The sequence below is a fragment of the Piliocolobus tephrosceles genome, chromosome 15 (assembly GCF_002776525.5).
Source record: "Piliocolobus tephrosceles isolate RC106 chromosome 15, ASM277652v3, whole genome shotgun sequence".
Lineage (NCBI taxonomy): Eukaryota > Metazoa > Chordata > Mammalia > Primates > Cercopithecidae > Piliocolobus > Piliocolobus tephrosceles.
In genome coordinates, this window is record NC_045448.1 from 44,903,283 (window position 1) to 44,923,297 (window position 20,015).

A 20,015-nucleotide genomic window follows, 5' to 3' on the forward strand; every position below is an offset into this window, starting at 1 on the left:
CCTGGCTAACATGGTGAAACCCCGTCTCTACTAAAAAATACAAAAAACTAGCCGGGCGAGGTGGCGGGCGCCTGTAGTCCCAGCTACTCGGGAGGCTGAGGCAGGAGAATGGCGTAAACCCGGGAGGCGGAGCTTGCAGTGAGCTGAGATCCGGCCACTGCACTCCAGCCTGGGTGACAGAGCGAGACTCCATCTCAAAAAAAAAAAAAAAAAAAAAAAAAAAGAAAAAAGGTGTTAAAGACAATCATACAAGTTGGTTGGAGACATTTGTAGATGGCCCCGACAGAGCAAGACCGCTGTGTTTACAGCCGGGACGTGCTTAGCACTACATTTCCACATTAGTTGCAGTGAGCTGTCCAAGTTAGTGCAGCAGCAGAAATTTCTGGAGAGCAGACTGTCATGTTTCCTTCATACCAATGAATAATGATGAGTGGAGATATAGGAAGGACAGAGTCCTGGCCATTTTGCACAGCTGAGATTCTCAGCCAGCTCTCATACATATATATGTGTACACACACATACACACACACACACATATATATATTTCAGCAATCTGAATGTCATACGTTTACTTTCAGATGACATGGCAAAGTGAGGTTTGTTTAAAGTAGGTTTAGACTGAACCTCAATGAGATGTTGCCCTACTTACCATGTCAATTTGCTGAGTAGTGTTTTATCTTTTGGAACTTGCTAATGGCAATTCCTGCTGTAAGAAGGGGGAGGCAGTTCTCCTCCTTCCCTCTTCCCCACACAGAAATGATTCTTTCCTCAAGACCCAAGAGAGGGAACTTGGAATAAAGGCAGTGTGATATGCTGGGACGCGCACCTTCCAAACAACATTGCTAAAATAAGTTATGCCGCCTAACAAGACTGATACCAGGACTGTTTAATAAATGTGTTCTGTTCTTGCACCTGGAACATGCACCTCCTAAATACTATTAACTCTCCAGGAAAGCTTGTATAAATGTGTAGAGCATGCATTTCACATGGAACACGTGGCTTTCCATTTGTTTGGAATTTAACCATAGTGTTTACCTGCAAATGAGATAAAGCTGGACTCCAAGGCAGGAAAATGCTTTAGAAATCAAATTCATGAATCACAGGTAATGCCAGGGAAGAAGCTCACTTTTGCTATTTTGGTATGCCCTGTAACAAATACGTGTCTGTGTTCAGGACGTGGCTTAACACCTAAGACAGGGAACAACAACGATTATTCCTGATACTTTCTTCTGATCCATTTGGCACATTGCTGCTCTTACATGACTTTTCAAGACAGGACACAGTGCTATTTTATTTATTTATTTATTTAGAGACAGAGTCTCGCTCTGTTGCCCAGGCTGGAGTGCAGTGGCGCGATCTCGGCTCACTGCAACCTATGCCTCCCAGGTTCAAGCGATTCTCCTGCCTCAGCCTCCTGTAACACAGCACAATTTTAAAAGGGAAAAAGGTGATCTTATCAGAATGATGGCCTGACCATTTCACCCTGAGGACACTCAAGCACAGCAGGGCCTTGAGGGAAGGTATTACTTCCACCAAGTAAAGGAATAAAACTGACCATGAAAGTCTTCCTTTTTCTTCTTCTTCTTCTTCTTCTTCTCTTTTTTGTTTTTCCACTGTGGGAAGGACATGCGGTGTTTCTGGGGAAATCCATGTCATGTTTTCCCTCCTGCTAGGAACTCTCTGGTCTGATTTCCTGGGTCCACCTGTCCTGGACATGTTTCTTCTCACTTTCTGACATCCTCTCTGACCAATGGAGATGGAGCATGTTCTCACATAGGCCCAGATAGCTCATATCGGGAGATGTTCTTCTACCTGTGCTTTGAGACCTCAGGAACATCTCTTCTGTCCTTATGTAGTTTTGTTACACTGAGGGGAAGGAAATTCTTCTGAGGAAAAAAATATAGCAGAGAGCTATGCTCAGTATTGGAGAGGGAAAATCATACTTGAAGATGTTTTCTGTTATTCATATGCTTGATTAAATAAGCATTCACATCTAGTGTATATAGATGTAGAGCAGTTAATTTCTGAAGCTCTGAGATTTCATTAACAAATGTAGTTCTAATTCCATCGAAATAGACATATAATGAAGATTTAACTTCTAGGACCATTTTGAAACCCATCTAAAATATAGGTTTAAATTTGAGATTATAGTGAAAATAAAATATTTTAACCAATCTAATTTCTTTAAAATGTCTCAGGCTAGAGCCCACTTGTAATTTTATAGTTTTCATTTGGAAGTGTACACATATAATGATCTCTAGTCATTAGATTTAGAGTTGAAAGAGGCCTCAGAAATCAATTCAACTCTTCCATTTTTATTCTTGAAGTGAGAGCCCAAATATGATTTGTCCAAAGTCCCCAAATTAGTTATTGACAGAGCTATGAGAACTAGCAACTAGTTCTCTTGATTCTAGGACCAGCCATCAGGGTTGGGGCAGAGAATGTAGTGATGAGAGACTGGGCTCTAAAGTTAGTGTGTGTGGGCCTAAACCCTGGCTGTGCTGCTTCAGCTCACTGTTCTGTTTATGCTGTGTTTCGTTGTGCCTTTTAGCTGGTCATAAGGATAATGCATATCTTATAGGGTTGTTTTAAGGATTAAATGTGATCGTCCATGTAAAGTACACAGCCCAGTGTTGGACAAGTAGTAAGGGTTCAAAAAGTGATGCTGCCACTGCCAATAATAATAGCCGGGCGCAGTGGCTCACGCCTGTAATCCCAGCACTTTGGGAGGCTGAGGCGGGTGAATCACCTGAGGTCAGGAGTTTGAGACCAGCCTGATGCCTGACTAACATGGCGAAAACCCGTCTCTACTAAAAATATAAAAATTAGCTGGGTGTGGTACTCGGGAGGCTGAGACACGAGAATCACTTGAACCCAGGAGGCAGAGGTTGCAGTGAGCCGAGATTGCCCCACTGCACTCCAGCCTGGGCAACAAAGTGAGACTCCATCTCAATAATAATAATAATTTCAAAAATACTAGCAAACACTAACTGAGCACTTACTAGCTCCTATCCTGATTAATCCTTAGTCTACAGTATGGAGTAGGTAGTATTATTACTTTCAGATGAGGAATTGGGGAAGGAGAAGTTAAATGACTTGCTGAGGTCACAAAGATAATAAGTGTGAGAGGTGTCTTCCAAGTTCATGTCTTCACCCTCTAAGCCACTGCGGCGATGGCTATGGCTGCCGTGCATTCCTTTTTCTCAGCGGTGCTTCCATATCTTCTGGTCCTGTCTCCATTTCTCATCTGTCACTCAGCTGCTTTCCCAGCATCTGCTGGAAACCTGACCATCAGTTCTACAGCCAGGACCTCTGGGGAATGTTGCCTGAAGGCTGTCTTCCCCTCCCTGCTTCAGTGTCAGGACACGGCTGGGACCTTGTCCATCTTTTCTTTACCTCCTAATCGTCACATTAATAGTCTGAATTTAAATGGACATTTTAAATTTTAATGCATTTTTAATCAAATCAAATCACACCCATAATAAACAGGCCATCCTATAGTCCTAGAAGAATTTATTGTTGGAATACTTGAGTAATTTTTTATGTCCCTTCATTTCTTCTGCTTCCACATGCTCCTTATCTGCCCTTCTCTCAGCTCAGGTCAGTTGGCTTCTCCAGGAGCAGGGGAAGAAACAACATTGAAAAACAACTCATTTGGACCCTTGTTCTTGTAATCTAGTGAGAGGCAGCAGAGCCCAGAGGTTAAGAATAGCAGGTCTAGAATCATATTGCCTGGGCTCAAATTCCAGCTCTGTGACCCAGTATCTGTATGACTGGGGAGGTTTCCACACCTCCCTGTGCTTTGATTCCCTTCTCAGCCTCATAGTCCCTGGGCAGCATCAACGTTCCATAAATGGTAGAGTGTCACAGGGCAGGCCTCCATCTGCCCACCATTCTGGAATATTCAGACCTTCTCTCCTACTCAGATGTTCTTTGTGACCTGGCTCCACAAACACAGGGAGGCCTGCATTTAATCATATATTGTACAGAGTGAGTCTGCTCATGGGTCAAAGTGGGAGGACAAGTATAGAACATGTATTGTTCATACACATGTAATGATTGTTTTGGATCGATTTTGAAAGCTCCCATAACAAGGGCACATTTATCCAAAGTTCATTTTTGTTTTGATTTTGTGGGTTATCAATGAGGAATAATCATATCCCTCAAAGTACCATAAAAATGTAATTCAGGTTGATAAAATTCCCTGAATAGAAACTTGTCACAATAATAATAGTAATAGCAGCAGCATCATTTCTATTTTTAATAGTTAAAAAAAAATTACTCTATGTTAGGCACACTTCTGAATGTCTTACATGCATTATCTCATTTAATCCCCAAAACACACCATGAGAAGGTACCTTTATTGCTTGTACTTAACAAATGAGAGAACTGAGGCATTACCCAACAATCTGGCCAAAGTAGCCACCTCCCACTCCCATAATTATTCTCTATTTCATTAACATGTTTTATTTCCTTCACAGCACTAATCACTGTCTGAAATTATCTTATTTGTGTCTATTTTCCCTATGAAAGTTATTTAGGCAAAGACCTTGTTTTAATCACTGCTGTATCCCCAGCTTCTAGAACAGGCCTGGCTGCCTTGATAATTGTATGTTGCATGAATCAATGAGGCTTAAAAAGTTTAAATACCTTGCCCAAGATCACAGAACCATAAGAGCCAGTATTCAAGCTGCACTGTAACTCTGGAGGATGAGAGCTGGTTTTCTACTGTAGCTTTTTATAGTTGAAGACCCCCTAGACATAATCTAACCCAACGCTATCGTTTTGCAGATGAGGTTACTGAAGCTCAGGAAGGATAATTTATTTCCTAACATCTCACAGTTTGTTAGTGGCAGAGCCAGAATCAGACCCCAGATCCCTAGGTAGTGTTTTTTTGCACCATGAATTCAGCCTCTTCATTTCACATAAAATTGAAGGAAAATCCTATATGCGTCTGCTGTACATCATCCGCCCACTTATTCATGCCATAAACCTAAGTCATACTTGACACTTCCCTCTCCCTTACCACCCCCTTCATCTAATTAACTAGTAAGACTTGTCAGTGTACCTTCTAAATATATCTCAAATCTTTCCACTTTTCTTCATCTCTGCTAACCATCACCCAAGCCACCACCAGCTCTCATCTGGGTATTAGTAGTAGCCTCCTGCCTAGCTTCTCCCTGCCTCCTCTAATTTCTTAGAGTAGCCAGAATTATCTTCTAAACTGTATTATAAATCTGGTCATACCACTATGCTGCTTAAAACATATCATTTATTCTAAGGTGTGACTTAAAATTCTTAACATGGCCTCTGGGCCTAGGGAGTCTGGCCCCTAACCACCCCTCCTCCAGTCTTATCTTGTATTACTCTCTTCCTTTCTCTTTTATTCTAGAGCTCCACTGACCTTATTTCCATTCCTACAAAATTAATCCCTCTTCATAAAACTTTGTTTCATGGAGCTCTTCTTCTATGGACCACTTCTTCCACTCTGTCCTCCTCTTCCTTCTCTATTGGGCTGTTCCCCCTCTGGGTCTCAAACTAGACTGAAGCCCCAGTGCCCACGCAATCTCCATCCCTGTTAATCCAAGGGTCAGAAACATTGTAGATGCCAAAGAAATATTTGTGGAGCGTTCTGTAGTCCTCTTGTGTATTTCTGCACTGGGTTGACACATCAGTGACAAGGCAGAAATATGAGTTGGACTGAAAGAAGAGACAGGGTACAAATGCTGAAACAAGCCCAGGAAGCTTCCATACTCATTCCAACATGAGCAGCTTTTCTTTTTAGTAACATCTACCAGCGCATTTCTTCTTCCAGAAGGTTTGATGGCTTAGCTAAGTGTGTGTTGGCCTCTCCACTTGAGTCTCAGATTTGAGAGAGGCCTTTTTTCTTTTTTTTTCCTGACTTCTGTGTGATAGGCTTGATCACTTACTTTGAGGGAGCTAGAGAAAGGTGCTGCTTCAATGGACATCAGCTGATCACAGAAAAGCCGTATGTCTGCTGTGAGAGCTGGGTGTGTTGTCATCATGCAACAAGTACAAGCAGTTCGTGGGGAGGAGGGAGCCAGCGGTGCTACTTGTAGGATGCTGTTGATCAAAGCCTTAGGACTGCCCTCCAGGACAAGCTATGAGAAGTGAGAAGCTCACAAATGGAACTGATCTAGAAGGCCCCATGCTTAGCTGGATCCTTAGGTTACTGAATTTTAGGATTTGCTCAGTCTTTAGATTAATCATAGTTGTGTTTTGTTTCCAGATTAACTATGAAACTTGACATTTAAAATAATTCTAGGCCAGGTGCAGTGGCTCATGCCGTAATCCCAGCACTTTGTGAGGCTGAGGCAGGAGGATCACTTGAGCCTAGGAGTTCAAGACCAGCCTGAGTAACATAGTGAAACCCTATCTCTACCAAATATAGAAAAATTAGCTGGGTGTGGTGGTGCACACCTGTAGTCCCAGCTACTCAGGAGAGAATCACCTGAGCCTAGGAAGTCGAGGCTGCAGTGAGCCATGACGGTGCCACTCTACTCCAGCCTGGGTGACAGAGTGAGATCCTATCTCCAAAAATAAAATAAAATAATTCTAAACTTGCTACTTCACTAACAATAAAAACAACAAAGTGGTTGCATACATTAAGTAGATCACATTGCCAGTTTTCCACCTTACTCTTGCTACACAGACAGCTAACTTTTCCTGTTTTCGTGTTGACTGGCTATAGGCTTTCTGGAGTCTGATGAGTTCAATAGGCCCAGTTCTGACAGAAGCATCTGCAGGGAAGCAAGCCTTTGTTCAAAAGAAAATGTGATGAAACAAAATGACCATAGATATGCAAATATAGTGTAATACTCTTCCGTTTCCAGACTGAACTCTTACCTAGCCAGTGCTTTTATGGAGGCCTAAAAGATGAAGGAGGCCTTTCCTCCTATGAAATAAACTCATTTGATTTATACAGAAAGCACTAAAGAATAGGAAATGATATGCTTCTTAACAACTTTTATAGCATGTATTTAGAGAATACTTTTCTAGAACAAACTATTAATTTAAAAGTTTGGGGATGCTTTTTTTAGATTAACACTTTAGCTACTATAAATGCCACTTTGGGCATTCTGCAACGCTTCATTGAGTGATGTCAACAATGTAGCAGAAGTGCTGTAATTTTCGGATAAAGCATTATAATCCATTTTTTAAACTTTTAAGTTCAGGGGTCCATCGCAGGTTTGTTATATAGAAAAACTGCATGTCACGGGGGTCTGGTGTACAGATTATTTCATCACCCAGTTAATAACCATAGTACTATAATATTATTAAGGGAACTTAAGAACCTTGGGATCTCACCATTAGTGTTCTCGTCTTGTACGTCCTTCTTCTAAAAATTATTCTCACCACCTTTCCAGTGAATTTCTCTCTAGTCTAGAAAGTCCCCCTACTCACTGTTCTTCCAGAATGAGTAATGAAATCCCACCACTCTGAGCTTGAAGCGTTGATGCTAAAATGTACTCTGGAAGAGACAAGAATATGTCTTGGATTCCAGAACTGTCCTACAAAGCTATATTCAAAAGACCATACATTTCTGGGTTTCAGGTAAACTTGGAGACTGATCAATGCATTCCTTTAAGAACCCTCACTAAACCTCTATATATAGGGATGTTTTTAAGGTATAAAGCCACATGAATGACAGAATGGCTGTTTTAAGGGGCAGCATGCAATAGCAATAAAATTTCAGAAGCTGGAAGGCAAATGCATGAGAAGTCATTGACTTAGCAGATATGAGAAAGCCAGCAGTTGGAAAAGCTGCGAATCAACCCAATTTAAACTTCTGAAGCCTTGAAACGCTCAAAAATTGGTGGAATCAGATGTAGCCGGTTCTCCATATCCATGGGTTCCGCATCTGAGGATTCAGCCAACCTCAGATGCAAAATATTCTGAAAAAAAATGAATACTAAAAGTAACACAAAAGTTTTTATTTTATTTTATTTTTTGAGACAGGGTCTCACTCTTGTCACCCAGGCTGGAGTGGAGTGGCACGATCTCGGCTCACTGCAACCTCCATCTCCCAGGTTCAAGCGATTTTCCTGTCTCAGCCTCCCGAGTAACTGGAATTATAGGCATGCACCACCGCACCTGTCTAATTTTTGTGTTTTTAGTAGAAATGGGGTTTCACTGTGTTGTCCAGGGTGGTCTTGAACTTCTGACCTTAAGTGATCTGCCTGCCTCAGCCTCCCAAAGTGCTGGGATTGCAGGCGTGAGCCACTGCGCCTGGCCAAAATTTAAAAAAAAACCGTTATAGCAAATATTTACATAGCACTTACATTGGATGTGCATGCAAATACTACATCATGTTATATAAGGGAATTGAATATCTGCAGATTTTGGTATGGAGTGGGGGAGTCCTGGAACTAATCCCCCACAAATACTGAGGGGCAACTATACTTCTAAAAGAAGGAGTTGAAGGGGATGAAACTAAGGAGAATTGATTGAGAGTTGTTTAAGAAGCAGTTATATCCCAATTTCAGGCCACTGGACAACTATTCCCCCTCTACTCTGACAGAAAACTAGAGGTTTATTCTTTGGAGAGGGTTAAACTGGGGGTTTTGGGGTTGGGAGACACCAGGCACAGTTGAAAGCAGAGAATACAAAAAGCCAGGTGGAGTGACTAAGTGAACATATGCAGACTGAATGCTGAGCCCCACACCCTCACCCCACTCACCTACACTCAGCCTTCTTTACTTCCAGAATTACCAGATACCTGAGGAAAGCTTTTAATATGAGAGATACCAAAAACAAACAGAAAAAAACAACTTGAAGAAAACAGACTTTATAAAGATAAGAAAACTTAAAAGAAACTATAATTAATATTTTCAAATAATTAAGACATTGCATTTCTGAAACAGGAATAGGATGCTATATAAAAGAAATATTCAAAGAATAACCATCAATAACAATAGCATAAATTAGAAGAACAATAAAAAGGTTGGAAGATAAAGTTGAGAACATTTCCAAGAAAGTAGAAAACAATAAGAGATGCAAAGCAAGGAAGAAAAGATTTTTTAAAATAAAAGGATGAGTTCGGGAGATTCAACATCCAAATAATAACAGTTCTAGAAGAACAGAACAGGAAAATATGGAGATAAGGAAATAATCGATGATACTTCATAAGAAACTTCCCAAGAACTGAAGAACATGGAGTTTCTGGATTGAAATTACCCACTGAATCATGCAAGTGCTTAAACATTCACCTCTCATACCCCCTTTTTCAAGAAACTACTGGAGGATGTGTTACACTAAAATGAGGGAATGAACCAAGAAAGAGGAAGACAATGGGTAGAGGAAACAAGAGATGGAACCCAGGAGAAAGGCAAAAGGAGCTTGGGATGGTAGTGAAGATTAGGCTGTCAGCTGTGTACCAAGCATAGAGGGCATTCAGTCCAGACTAAGGCAGGTCAGAAGATACCAGGAGATATTTCCTCACAAAGTTGATAGAACACCCATTGTGAATCAATGTATTGAGAGGAGAAATGGACACATTTGAGTTTTTGTTTGAGGTTGCATACAAATCTTAGCAAATGAGAGGGGGAAAGACCTTTATAAACTCCAGAGAAAACAAAAATTTGTGCATGAAAGAAAAAACAATCATAGTTTACTACATAGCTCATATTTCATCATCATAATAAAATCAACTGGGGAGTGATCTTACCAAAATTTTAACATTATAACTATTATTGCAATATTAAAATACAATATTAAGCAGATGATGTGGGGTAGATAAGGGGCACACATGTGTGATGTGGGAAGAGGAATAGTGATAAAAGCAAAAAAATGCTAATTTTGCACAGTGGGGTTCAATAGATATTGCCTGAAACTGAGAAATCAAGAAGCTACAATACAAACATATTGTATGGAATTATAGACACAATTACCAGAAGAGTTAGCTAAAGAAGTTGAAAGTAATAGTTTCTGCGGAAGCAGAAATACTGGGGAAAGGGGCTAGGTACTGTTTGTCTTAACCATTCTAAAAGATCCCAATGGCTCTTTAAACCATGTGTCTGTATAACTAATTTGAAAAGAAAATGTTTTTGAAAGGCCATTTTATTCCCACAAGCAAGAATGAGAAAACTTTAAAAAGTAGCAGCTTAGCCGGGTGCGGTGGCTCACGCTTGTAATCCCAGCACTTTGGGAGGCCGAGGTGGGCAGACCACGAGGTCAGGAGATCTAGACCATCCTGGCTAACACAGTGAAACGCCATCTCTACTAAAAATACAAAAAATTAGCCGGCTGTGGTGGTAGGCGCCTGTAGACCCAGCTACTTGGGAGGCTGAGGCAGGAGAATGGCGTGAACCCAGGAGGCAGAGCTTGCAGTGAGCCGAGATCGCGCCACTGCACTCCAGCCTGGGCAACAGAGCGAGACTCCACCTCAAAAAAAAAAAAAAAAAAAAAAAAAAAAAAAAAAAAAAAGTAGCCACTTTATTGAGATATAATTCACATACTGTACAATTCATCCAGTGGTATTTAGTGTATTCACAGAGTTGTGCAACTGTCACCACAATTTTAGAACATTTTTGTCACCTCCAAAAGAAACCTTATACCCATTGGCAGTCATGCTCCATTTACACCTAACCATCATTAACCTAGGCAGTTACCATGCTACACTCCATCTTTATGAATATACCTATTCTGAATATTTCATATAAATAAAAACATGCAACATGTGGTCCTTTGTAACTGGTTTCTTTCACTCGGTACAGGCATAACTTGGAGATATTGAGGGTTTGGTTCCAGACCACTGCAATTAAGTGAATATCACAATAAAGTAAGTCACACAAATTCTTTGCTTTCCTGGTGCATATAAAAGTTATGTTTGCACTATACTGTAGCAATAAGTGTGCAATAGCATTATGTCTAAAAAAATGCACATGCCTTACTAAAAATACTTTATTGCTAAAAAATACTAATGATCATCTGAGCTTTCTGTGAGTTGTAATCTTTTTGCTGGTAGAAGTCTCGCCTTGATGATGGCTACTAACTGATCAGGGTGATGGTTGCTGAAGGTTGGGTGGCTGTGGCAATTTCTTAAAATAAGACAACAATGCAGTTTGTCACATTGGTTGACTCTTCCTTTCAGGGAAGATTTCTCTGTAGCATGTGATGCTATTTGACAGCATTTGACCCACAGTAGAACTTCTTTCAAAGTTGGAGTCAATCCTCTCAAACCCTGCCACTGCTTTATCAACTCAGTTTATGTAACATTCTAAATCCTTTGTTGTAATTTCGACAGTGTTCACAGCATCTTCACCAGGAATTGATTCCATCTCAAGAAACTACCTTCTTTACCTATGCGTAAGAAGGAACACTTCATCCTTTCAGGTTTGATCATGAGATTGCAGCAATTTAGTCACGTCTTCAGGCTCCATTTCTTATTCTAGTTCTCTTGCTATTTCCACCTCTCAAAATCATCCATGAATGCTGAAATCAACTTCTTCCAACTCCTGTTAACACTGATATTTTGACCTCCTCCCATGACTCACAAATGTTCTTAATGGCATCTAGAATAGTGAGTCCTTTCCAGAAGGTTTTCAATGGACTTTGCTTGGATGCATCAGAAGAATCACTGTAGTTGGCAGCTATATCCTTATGAAATGTATTTCTGAAATAATAAGATTTGAAAGTCAAAACTACTCCTTGATCCAGGGACTACAGAATGGATGCTGTGTTAGCAGGCATGGAAACAACATTAATCTCCTTGTATATCTCCATCAGAGCCCTTTGGTGACCAGGTGCATTGTCAATGAGCAGTATATAATATTTTGAAGGAAATTGCTTTTTTCTGTGCAGTAGGTCTTAGCAGTGAGCTTAGAATGTTCAGTAAACCATGCTATAAACAGATGTACTATCATCCAGGCTTTATTGTTCTATTTATAGAGCACAAGCAGAGTAGATTCAGCATAATTCCTTTTCTCTTCCTTTTTTTTTTTTTTTTTTTTAAGAGACAGGGTCTCATTATGTTGTCCAGGGTGGAGTGCTGTGGCTATTCACATATTCAATCATAGCCCACTACAGCCTCAAACTCCTGGGCTTACTCAAGCAATCCTCCTTCCTCACCCTCCTGAGTAGCCCAATAGGCACCTGCCACTGAGCCTGGTTAGATTTAGCATAATTCTTAAGGGTGCTATGATTTTCAGAATGGTGAATGAGCATTGGCATCAACTTAGTCACCAGCCACACTAGCCCCTAACAAGAGAGTCAGCCTGTCCTTTGGATCTTTGAAGCCAGGCAGTGAATTCTTTCTAGCTACCAAAGTCCTAGATGGCATCTTCTTCCAATGGAAGGCTTCCAGTGTTTGTCTGCATTGAAAATCTGTTGTTTAGTGTAGTCACCTTCATCAGTGATCTTAGCTACATCTTCTGCATAACTTGCTACAGCTTCTACATCAGCACTTACTGCTTTGCCTTGCACTTTTATGTTACAGAAATGGCTTCTTTAAACATCTTGAACCAACCTCCACTACCTTCAAACTTTTCTTCTGCAGATTCCTCACCTTCAGCCTTCATAGAATTGAAGAATTAGGGCCTTGCTCTGGATTGGACTTTGGCTTAAGGGAATGTTGTGGCTGGTTTGATCTTCTATCCAGATCATTTAAACTTTCTCCATATCAGCAATAAGGCTGTTTCACCTTCCTATCATTCATGTGTTCACTGGAGTAACACTTTTAACTTCCTTCAAGAACTTTTCTTTTACATTCACAACTTGTCTGTTTAGTGCAAGAGGCCTAGCTTTCAGCCTATCTCAGCTTTTAACATGCCTTCTCCATTAAGTGGAATCATTTCTAGCTTTTGATTTAAAGTGAGAGACATGCAACTATTATTTTCACTTGAACACTTAGAGACTATTGTAGGTTTATTAATTAGCCTAATAATAGGGAGGCCTGGGAAGAGGGAGAGAGAGAGGGGAATGCCAACTGGTGGAGCAGTCAGAACACACACAAGATTTATTGATTAAGTTTGCTAGCTGTCTTATATGGATGCAATTCATGCCGCCCCAAAGCAATTACTATAGTAACATCAAAGGTCATTGATCACAGATCACCATAACAGATATAATAATAATGAAAAATTTTGAGATATTGTGAGAATGACTGAAATCTGTCACAGAGACACTAATTGAGCACATGCTGTTGGCAAAATGGCACCAAAGGACTTGCTCAGTGCAGGGTTGCCACAAACCTTCAATTTGTAAAACTGTAGATATGCGGCATCTACAAAGCAGAATAAAGAAAGCTGCAATAAAATGGGGTATTGCCTGTATGATGTTTTCAAGTTCCATCTATGTTGTAGCATGTATCAGTTCTTCTTGTATTGTCAAATAATAATCCATTGTATGGACGTACCATATTTGATTTATCCATTCATCAGTTGATGGACATTTGGGTTGTTTCCACTTTTGGGCTATTAAGAACAATGCAGCTATGAGCATTCATGTACAAGTTTTTGTTGGACACATTTTGATTTTTCTTGCGTAGCAGTGGAATTGCTGGGTCATATTATAATCTACATTTAACCTTTTAAGGAACTGCTAGACAATTTTCCAAAGTGGCTACATAATTTTACATTCCCACAAGCAGCACATGAGGGTTCCAATTTCTCCACATCCTCACCAACCCAACATTCGTTATAATCTGACTATTAGATTGTAGCCATCCTAGTGGGTGTGAAGTGGTATCTCATTTAGGTTTTGATTTTCACTGAGATAACTTTTAAAAACTTAGATTAGCAAAAATTAGTATGTTGAAAAAAACCCTATCTGGGCAAGACTTTGAGGAAACAAACACTCTGACTAGGAGTGTAACTTGGTACACATTTTATGGAGGTCAGTTTGATATATTAAAATGTGAAATATATGTAACCTCTGACCAGATATCCCATTTCCTAGTATTTGACCTAAGGAGAAAACCGTATGTTGGGAAAACACGTATTGTCATGTTGTTCTACTGTTGATGTTAATGGCAGAAACCACAATTACTTTTGCACCAACACAATAATCTCATTATATCAACAACTTTGAAACTAACTGAAATGTCTATCAAGAGAAAACTGGTTAAATGAATTCTGATGCACACATAGAATATCTAAGCAATCATTATAAATAATGATGCAGGTAAAGTATATTTTTATTTTCATGTAAAGCTATCTACCACATATTGAATGAGGGAAATCAGGTTATTGAATATCTTCATGAAAAGATCCAATTGGTGTAAAGTACCTGTTTGCCTAGAAAGATCTTTTGAGATGATGTCCAAAATTTTAACAGTGATTATATCCTAGTGGTCAAATTTTACATGATTTTTTTTTTGCTTTGTTCTTTGTATTTAATTTTGTTAAAAATCAGCCTCTATAATTTTTTGAGACAATTATAAAACTATTACAAAAGACTGCATTTTAGAAGTCACATTTTTGTACTTAAGACTTAAATTTTAGTTAGATACTCTTTCCCTATCATTTTTTTTTAAAACCTCAAGCTAAAGGCATAAAGAAATTCACTATAGTAGTGATTATATTCACTTGGTGTAGAGCATTGTCTTATGCTCTTCCTTCAGAGACTTTTATTTATACTTTTGTCTTTATAGAGTTATATTTATGTAGAGATATGACAGGTATTAGGATTTGGGGTTCCAAGAATAGGAACAGGTCAAAATGGTTTTCCATCTTTCTGGTTATTGGGATAATCATTTTGGATTCACATATTCTCTCTTCCACTCTTCCTTCCCTCTTTGCTGGAGAATAACATTAACAACAGCTTTCTTTTTCTTTGAGCTTATTATGTGTTAGGAACCATTCTAAACGTAGGCATGTATTTTACTCATCTAACTCTCAGGCCAATCCTGTGAGGTTGACAATACTGCAGTGATATTTTACAAACGAGGAGCGTAAGGGATAGAGAGGTTAAGTAACCTGTCCAAGGTCACTCCACAAGGGAATGGCAGAGCTGGCACTGGAGCCCAATAAGTCTGGTTCCAAAATATCTGTGATCTAAACTGCCACACTCCACTGCCTCTCTGACTTTCCTCCTAAATATGACTCCAAACACTTCTTGGGGGTTTTCCTTGTTTCTCCCCCAAGCTGTCATTCCTACCAGAAATGCCAGAGAGGCTGAGGTAGTGTGTACACCTGAATGGGCTTTCCTGCAACAAATGCTCTATGGAGACACCTCTTTGCTGTTTATATATTTACCCCCTGAATTTCTTAGGAGTGTACTTAACATTTCTTTGACATCCTCTTCTCTGAAATGTTTGGATTTCTTACTCCTCAAAGTTGGAGGATCATCTAGGGGGAAAGAATTAAGGCTTTTTTTGATGTTTCAATCTTGCACTAAGACCCATCAGCAGAGTGCTTGGTGCTGAGTCAGAGAACATTTGCTACCTGTTCCCAGGACTGCATGGTGCTCTCAGCCTCAGGAAGTGCAAGATGCCTGGTGCTCTGCCTGATCTTTGGGTCTGATTAATTGGGGGAAAACATAATTTTTATAAAGTTACAATTTATTCTAAGTATAAGGGTAATATATGCTCATTGTAAAATTTTGGAAGATATAAAAAAGCATAAAGAAAAAAATTAAAAACACTTATAATCCTACCATCCTGTGATAACAACTAGAAACTATAATTTCCAAGCACGTTTGTCTTCTCTTTAAGCAATTCATATCCATTCATGAAGACTAAGTATTGGAAATCAGTGATTTATGGATGCTAATTTTAGAAAATGTCCATCCATGCAATTTAGCAGGCAGAATTATTGTTAAATTTAAAGATGTACCAAAGTTGGTGAAATTAAAATTTCTTAATCTTATACTCCAGTTTGATTTTATTTAACTGAAGAAAGACATAATTGTGGCCAGGCCTGATAGCTCACACCTGTAATCCCAGCACTTTGGGAGGCCAAAGTGGACAGGTCATGAGGTCAGGAGTTCGAGACCAGCCTGACCAACATGGTGAAACCCAGTCTCTACTGAAAATACAAAAATTAGCAGGGCCTGGTGGCGTACACCCGTAATCTCAGCTACTCAGGAGGCTGAGGAAGGAGAATTGCTTGAATCCAGGAGGCGGAGGTTACAGTGAGCCGAGATCTTGCCATTGCACTCCAGCCTGATGATAGAGCAAGACTCTGTCTCAAAAAAAAAAAAAGACAGAATTGTGCATGTTTAAAAATATTAGCATGGAATCAAACAAAGAAATATAGTGACTTCAGTGGTTTTATTTGTTCCTGTGTGTGATCGTCCCATTTATTTTTGCCTAATATGAGCTGCATATATAAGTAAGTTTTCAACTGATACTAATTAATTTTATGTGCACAAGATGAAGATCTATTTGAAGTACCATCAAAATTTAACTTTTGATATTTGTGATTTTGGTTGTTACTGTTTTGGCTGTCTTGTGATCAAAATTTAGTGTAATTTATTTAGGATATTTTTCTATCATCCTGGGGGAAAGAGTTATAAATCTCACCACTATAAAAATAACAACAATAAAAGACACTCATGACATTATTGTAAGTAATAACTATGTTGTTTGATTCAAGTTGAAATAGCTTCTACTGAACATTATTTTTAAAAGCCATTTCTTAAAAGAATAACTTCTATAATCAAAAGGTTTATCCTCTTGTGTTTTCTAGGTATCTGGCCATCTGAAGAGGTGTTGGCTTACTACTGCCTCAAGCACAATAATATATTCAGGTACAGAGCTCCACTTAAGATATTTTTTAGCCCATCACGGATATTGAATCAACATATTAAAAATTGCCATGATTACATTCTTCAAATTAAATTGTTGGAAAAAAATAAGAAAAGAAAAAAGGAAAACAGAAAGGAAGAAAAGGAAAACAGAAAGAAAGGGGGAAAAGTTCACAGTGAACACATGTTGCTTCTCAAATGAAATCTGAATCGCCTTGGGTACTAATATTGCACAGCAAGATCTTTGCTATATGTCAAAGGCTTTTGATTTCCACTCAAGGCATTTTATTTCACTTTGATTTGGGGGAAACAAAAGTGAAGCTCCAATCAATCCTTACTGATTGTGAAGGTCAAAAAAAAAAAAAAAAAAAAAAACCAACAAAGACATTCTTTAAACTTCTGCCAGGGAAGTCACTACAGAATGTCTGATAAATAAATACCTCACAGCTATTATTTAAAGATGCCATCCCACCCCTGGTTTTAAAAGTATTTTTATATATCTAACAATATGTATTTGTGAACTATAAATTAGCATTATGGATTCATGCTACAGAAATAAGTGTTTTCAACTGTTAGTGTGCATTACAGATCAAACCCATGGATGGAATTCTGGAAAAAAAAAATCATTTGAAAATTCTGAAGATGTTTGGTAGACCCAGAAAATATAGGTTCTTCATTTTAATTATCATTTTATAGAACTCATTCAATATATACTTCCTGAATAGCCATTATGATTCCAGATAAGCCACTAGTGATCATAGCGTGTGTTTTAACAGTATGTACTGACAAGATTGGGTCAGTAATATGTATTTTTTTAAGCTCTATGGGTCCATATTTACCAACTAGTCTATAATTGCTTTGAACAACCAAACACTCATTAAGTGTGTTTTGAAATATTAATGCCCTTGCTTGGCTCCTTCTCCTCCCTTTCCCCCTCTTCCCACCTCTCCCTCCCTTTTAATTTTGCTTTTTTTCTCCTCTTGAGGTAATAAACTTCCCAAACTGGGAAGAGGAAACAGTCCTAAGAGTCTAAGCATATAAATAAGAACAGGGCAATTTTGAATGTGGGCTGCAGAGCTGCCCTGGAAGTCTGGCATTTGCTCATCTCGCTGTGCTTAAGCTTGACTGGAGCTCCAATCAGCGAGCAGTGGGCCAGGGCGAGAATGTCACACGTTGAGGGCTGATATTTAGGCACAAAGGGGAAGGTAAGTGCAGAGTGCCCCCCTAGACTGTCAGCTTTAACTCTGAGCCGCTCTACTTTTGAGCTGTGAAGTCAGAGCCCAGTCATTATTTTAGCCTGGGTTTGCTGGCTTAACCATATTATGTCCCTGCATTGTTTATTCACTGTGTTGTGTTGGGGTCAATTGTAATTTAAGTGTTAATTGAAAATGCTGTTTGTGTAATTGTTCTTTATGGAGACTGTTCAGCTTTCCAAAATGTTTCAGTTTGTTTTAGAATTTTTTTTTAAATTCAGGAGTGCATCTATTTATTTTGTGTGTGTTGTGTGTACGTGTCTATAATATAGGTATATACACACTCATGTATATTCTTCATTTACTTGTCTAACTGTTTTTGAAGGAATGAATGTGGATTAACAGTGTTATCCTTTCCTAACAATTATCTTTCGCTACTCTAGCTAGTTTAGTTCTAAAAGACAGCGCCATTGACAAGGGAAAAAAAGGGAACCTTCTCAGATTTTTCAGCTCAGCGGTGGTAATGTTGCAGTGAACACTAATGAGAGAACCCCCACTGATTTGCCTGCTTTGTGACTTTTCTATTTCATAATTATTTTTAAAACGCAAAACGACATGAGGTAGCCTAGTCATGTCTCTACAACTTCCTGGTAGCGCCGTTCTTACTGCAGATGGCAATTTGTTCTTGTAACATATATCTCTCTCTGACCATTTTCATCTAATTTGTATGGGTTCTACCATTTCTTTTCTCTCTTTCAGGGCCCTTGCTGTGTGTGAGCTAGGGGGTGGCATGACATGCTTGGCTGGGCTCATGGTAGGTCTTTTCTCCATTCCAATCCCATTCAGAGGGAGGAACAAAAGGAAAAATGTTCCAGGGCCTCCAACTGCTGGGTCAGAGAACCGTCAACAGCATCAGCTGCGGTCAAGCTGCCAGGTCTTGAGAGACCTTCTAGATTGACTTACTTTCGGATCATATTGATTTTATGGTTGCCTCGATGAGCAGAAACATTTTTACCTCAGTGTAGTCAATATTGCTTGTTGTGACATTCCAGGCCTCGCACAGTCTTTCTTTGCCATAGCGAAAGCATTTTTTTTTTTTTTTCAGATTATAGTCCCATTTGCTAAGATACAGGAATAGCCCGGCGAATCACAGTTGGAGCACCATGATATAGCTGCTAATGTTTTGCCTGCATTATTACACCAACAAACATGATCCAGAGCGCTCAGTAATTAGATTCTTTTGAATTAGATTGGCCATTCAGGAACGTCGTTCCCCATTCTCTGGGTTCTGAGTCATGTATTCAGGAGATATTATGTAGCAGCACAGTGCATTAGACAAGTTTTTATGTCTCTACAAATAAAAGCATATTGTTACACTGATTGGCATTTGACAAACCTGTCGCTCTTATACAATGTGTCGAGGTTACAGCCCAATGTGCGAGCATGTCAAAGCTCACAAAAAAATTACCCTCACAAAGCCATCTGCCTGCAATGCAAAGTTATATGAAGGGCATCAGGCAGTCAGACAGAAGCAAGCTGAAAGGCAGAGTGACAGCCTTGTATGATGGCTCTACTAGATAAACAGAAGCCCACAAATGAAAGCCTCTCAGAATACCATCATCCGCTGTCACAATGCAATTACCGAACAGAATGATAGCAAGATAGAGGCTCCCGCAAATGGAATGATAAAAGTATTGACTGATTTGATTGAATGATTAAAATAATGCAGACATAAAATGAAAAAAGATTGAAGATTGTTACAGAGAAATAGGTGAGGAAGCATGATACTGAAGGCTTGTCACTCCTGTCTTCACTTCCACGCAGACAAGCATATTTGCTCATTGTTTGCTGTGCTCCCTTTTTTTTTTCAGGTTGCTATTTCTGCAGATGTCAAAGAAGTTCTGTTAACTGATGGGAATGAAAAGGCCATCAGAAGTATCCTTATTCAGATAGAAAACGGGTTTGTTGTGCTCATTCCTTTTTCCCGGCTGAGTAACAATTGATATAAAGAAAGACAGCATGGGGTATTAAAAGAGAGCTTCCTCCCCCACATACATGATAAGTAATTAAGAAAAAGTAGAAATATATGAATTCCTTGCATACGACTCCGTGGGT

The 20,015-nt window shown here is 39.3% G+C and overlaps 1 protein-coding gene across 3 annotated transcripts in view; it reads left to right on the top strand.

Moving 5' to 3' along the window:
* Positions 1-20,015, top strand: part of CAMKMT (calmodulin-lysine N-methyltransferase) — a 416,779-nt gene that overhangs the window by 334,164 nt on the left and 62,600 nt on the right. The window contains exons 4-6 of one of the 3 annotated variants that reach the window (XM_023223811.2): positions 16,650-16,710; positions 18,660-18,714; positions 19,772-19,860. In XM_023223811.2, coding sequence (XP_023079579.2) covers positions 16,650-16,710; positions 18,660-18,714; positions 19,772-19,860 — 205 coding nt within the window. The remainder of the gene's footprint in view (positions 1-16,649; positions 16,711-18,659; positions 18,715-19,771; positions 19,861-20,015) is intronic. The other 2 variants (XM_023223810.2, XM_023223812.2) reach the window with 2 other exon arrangements.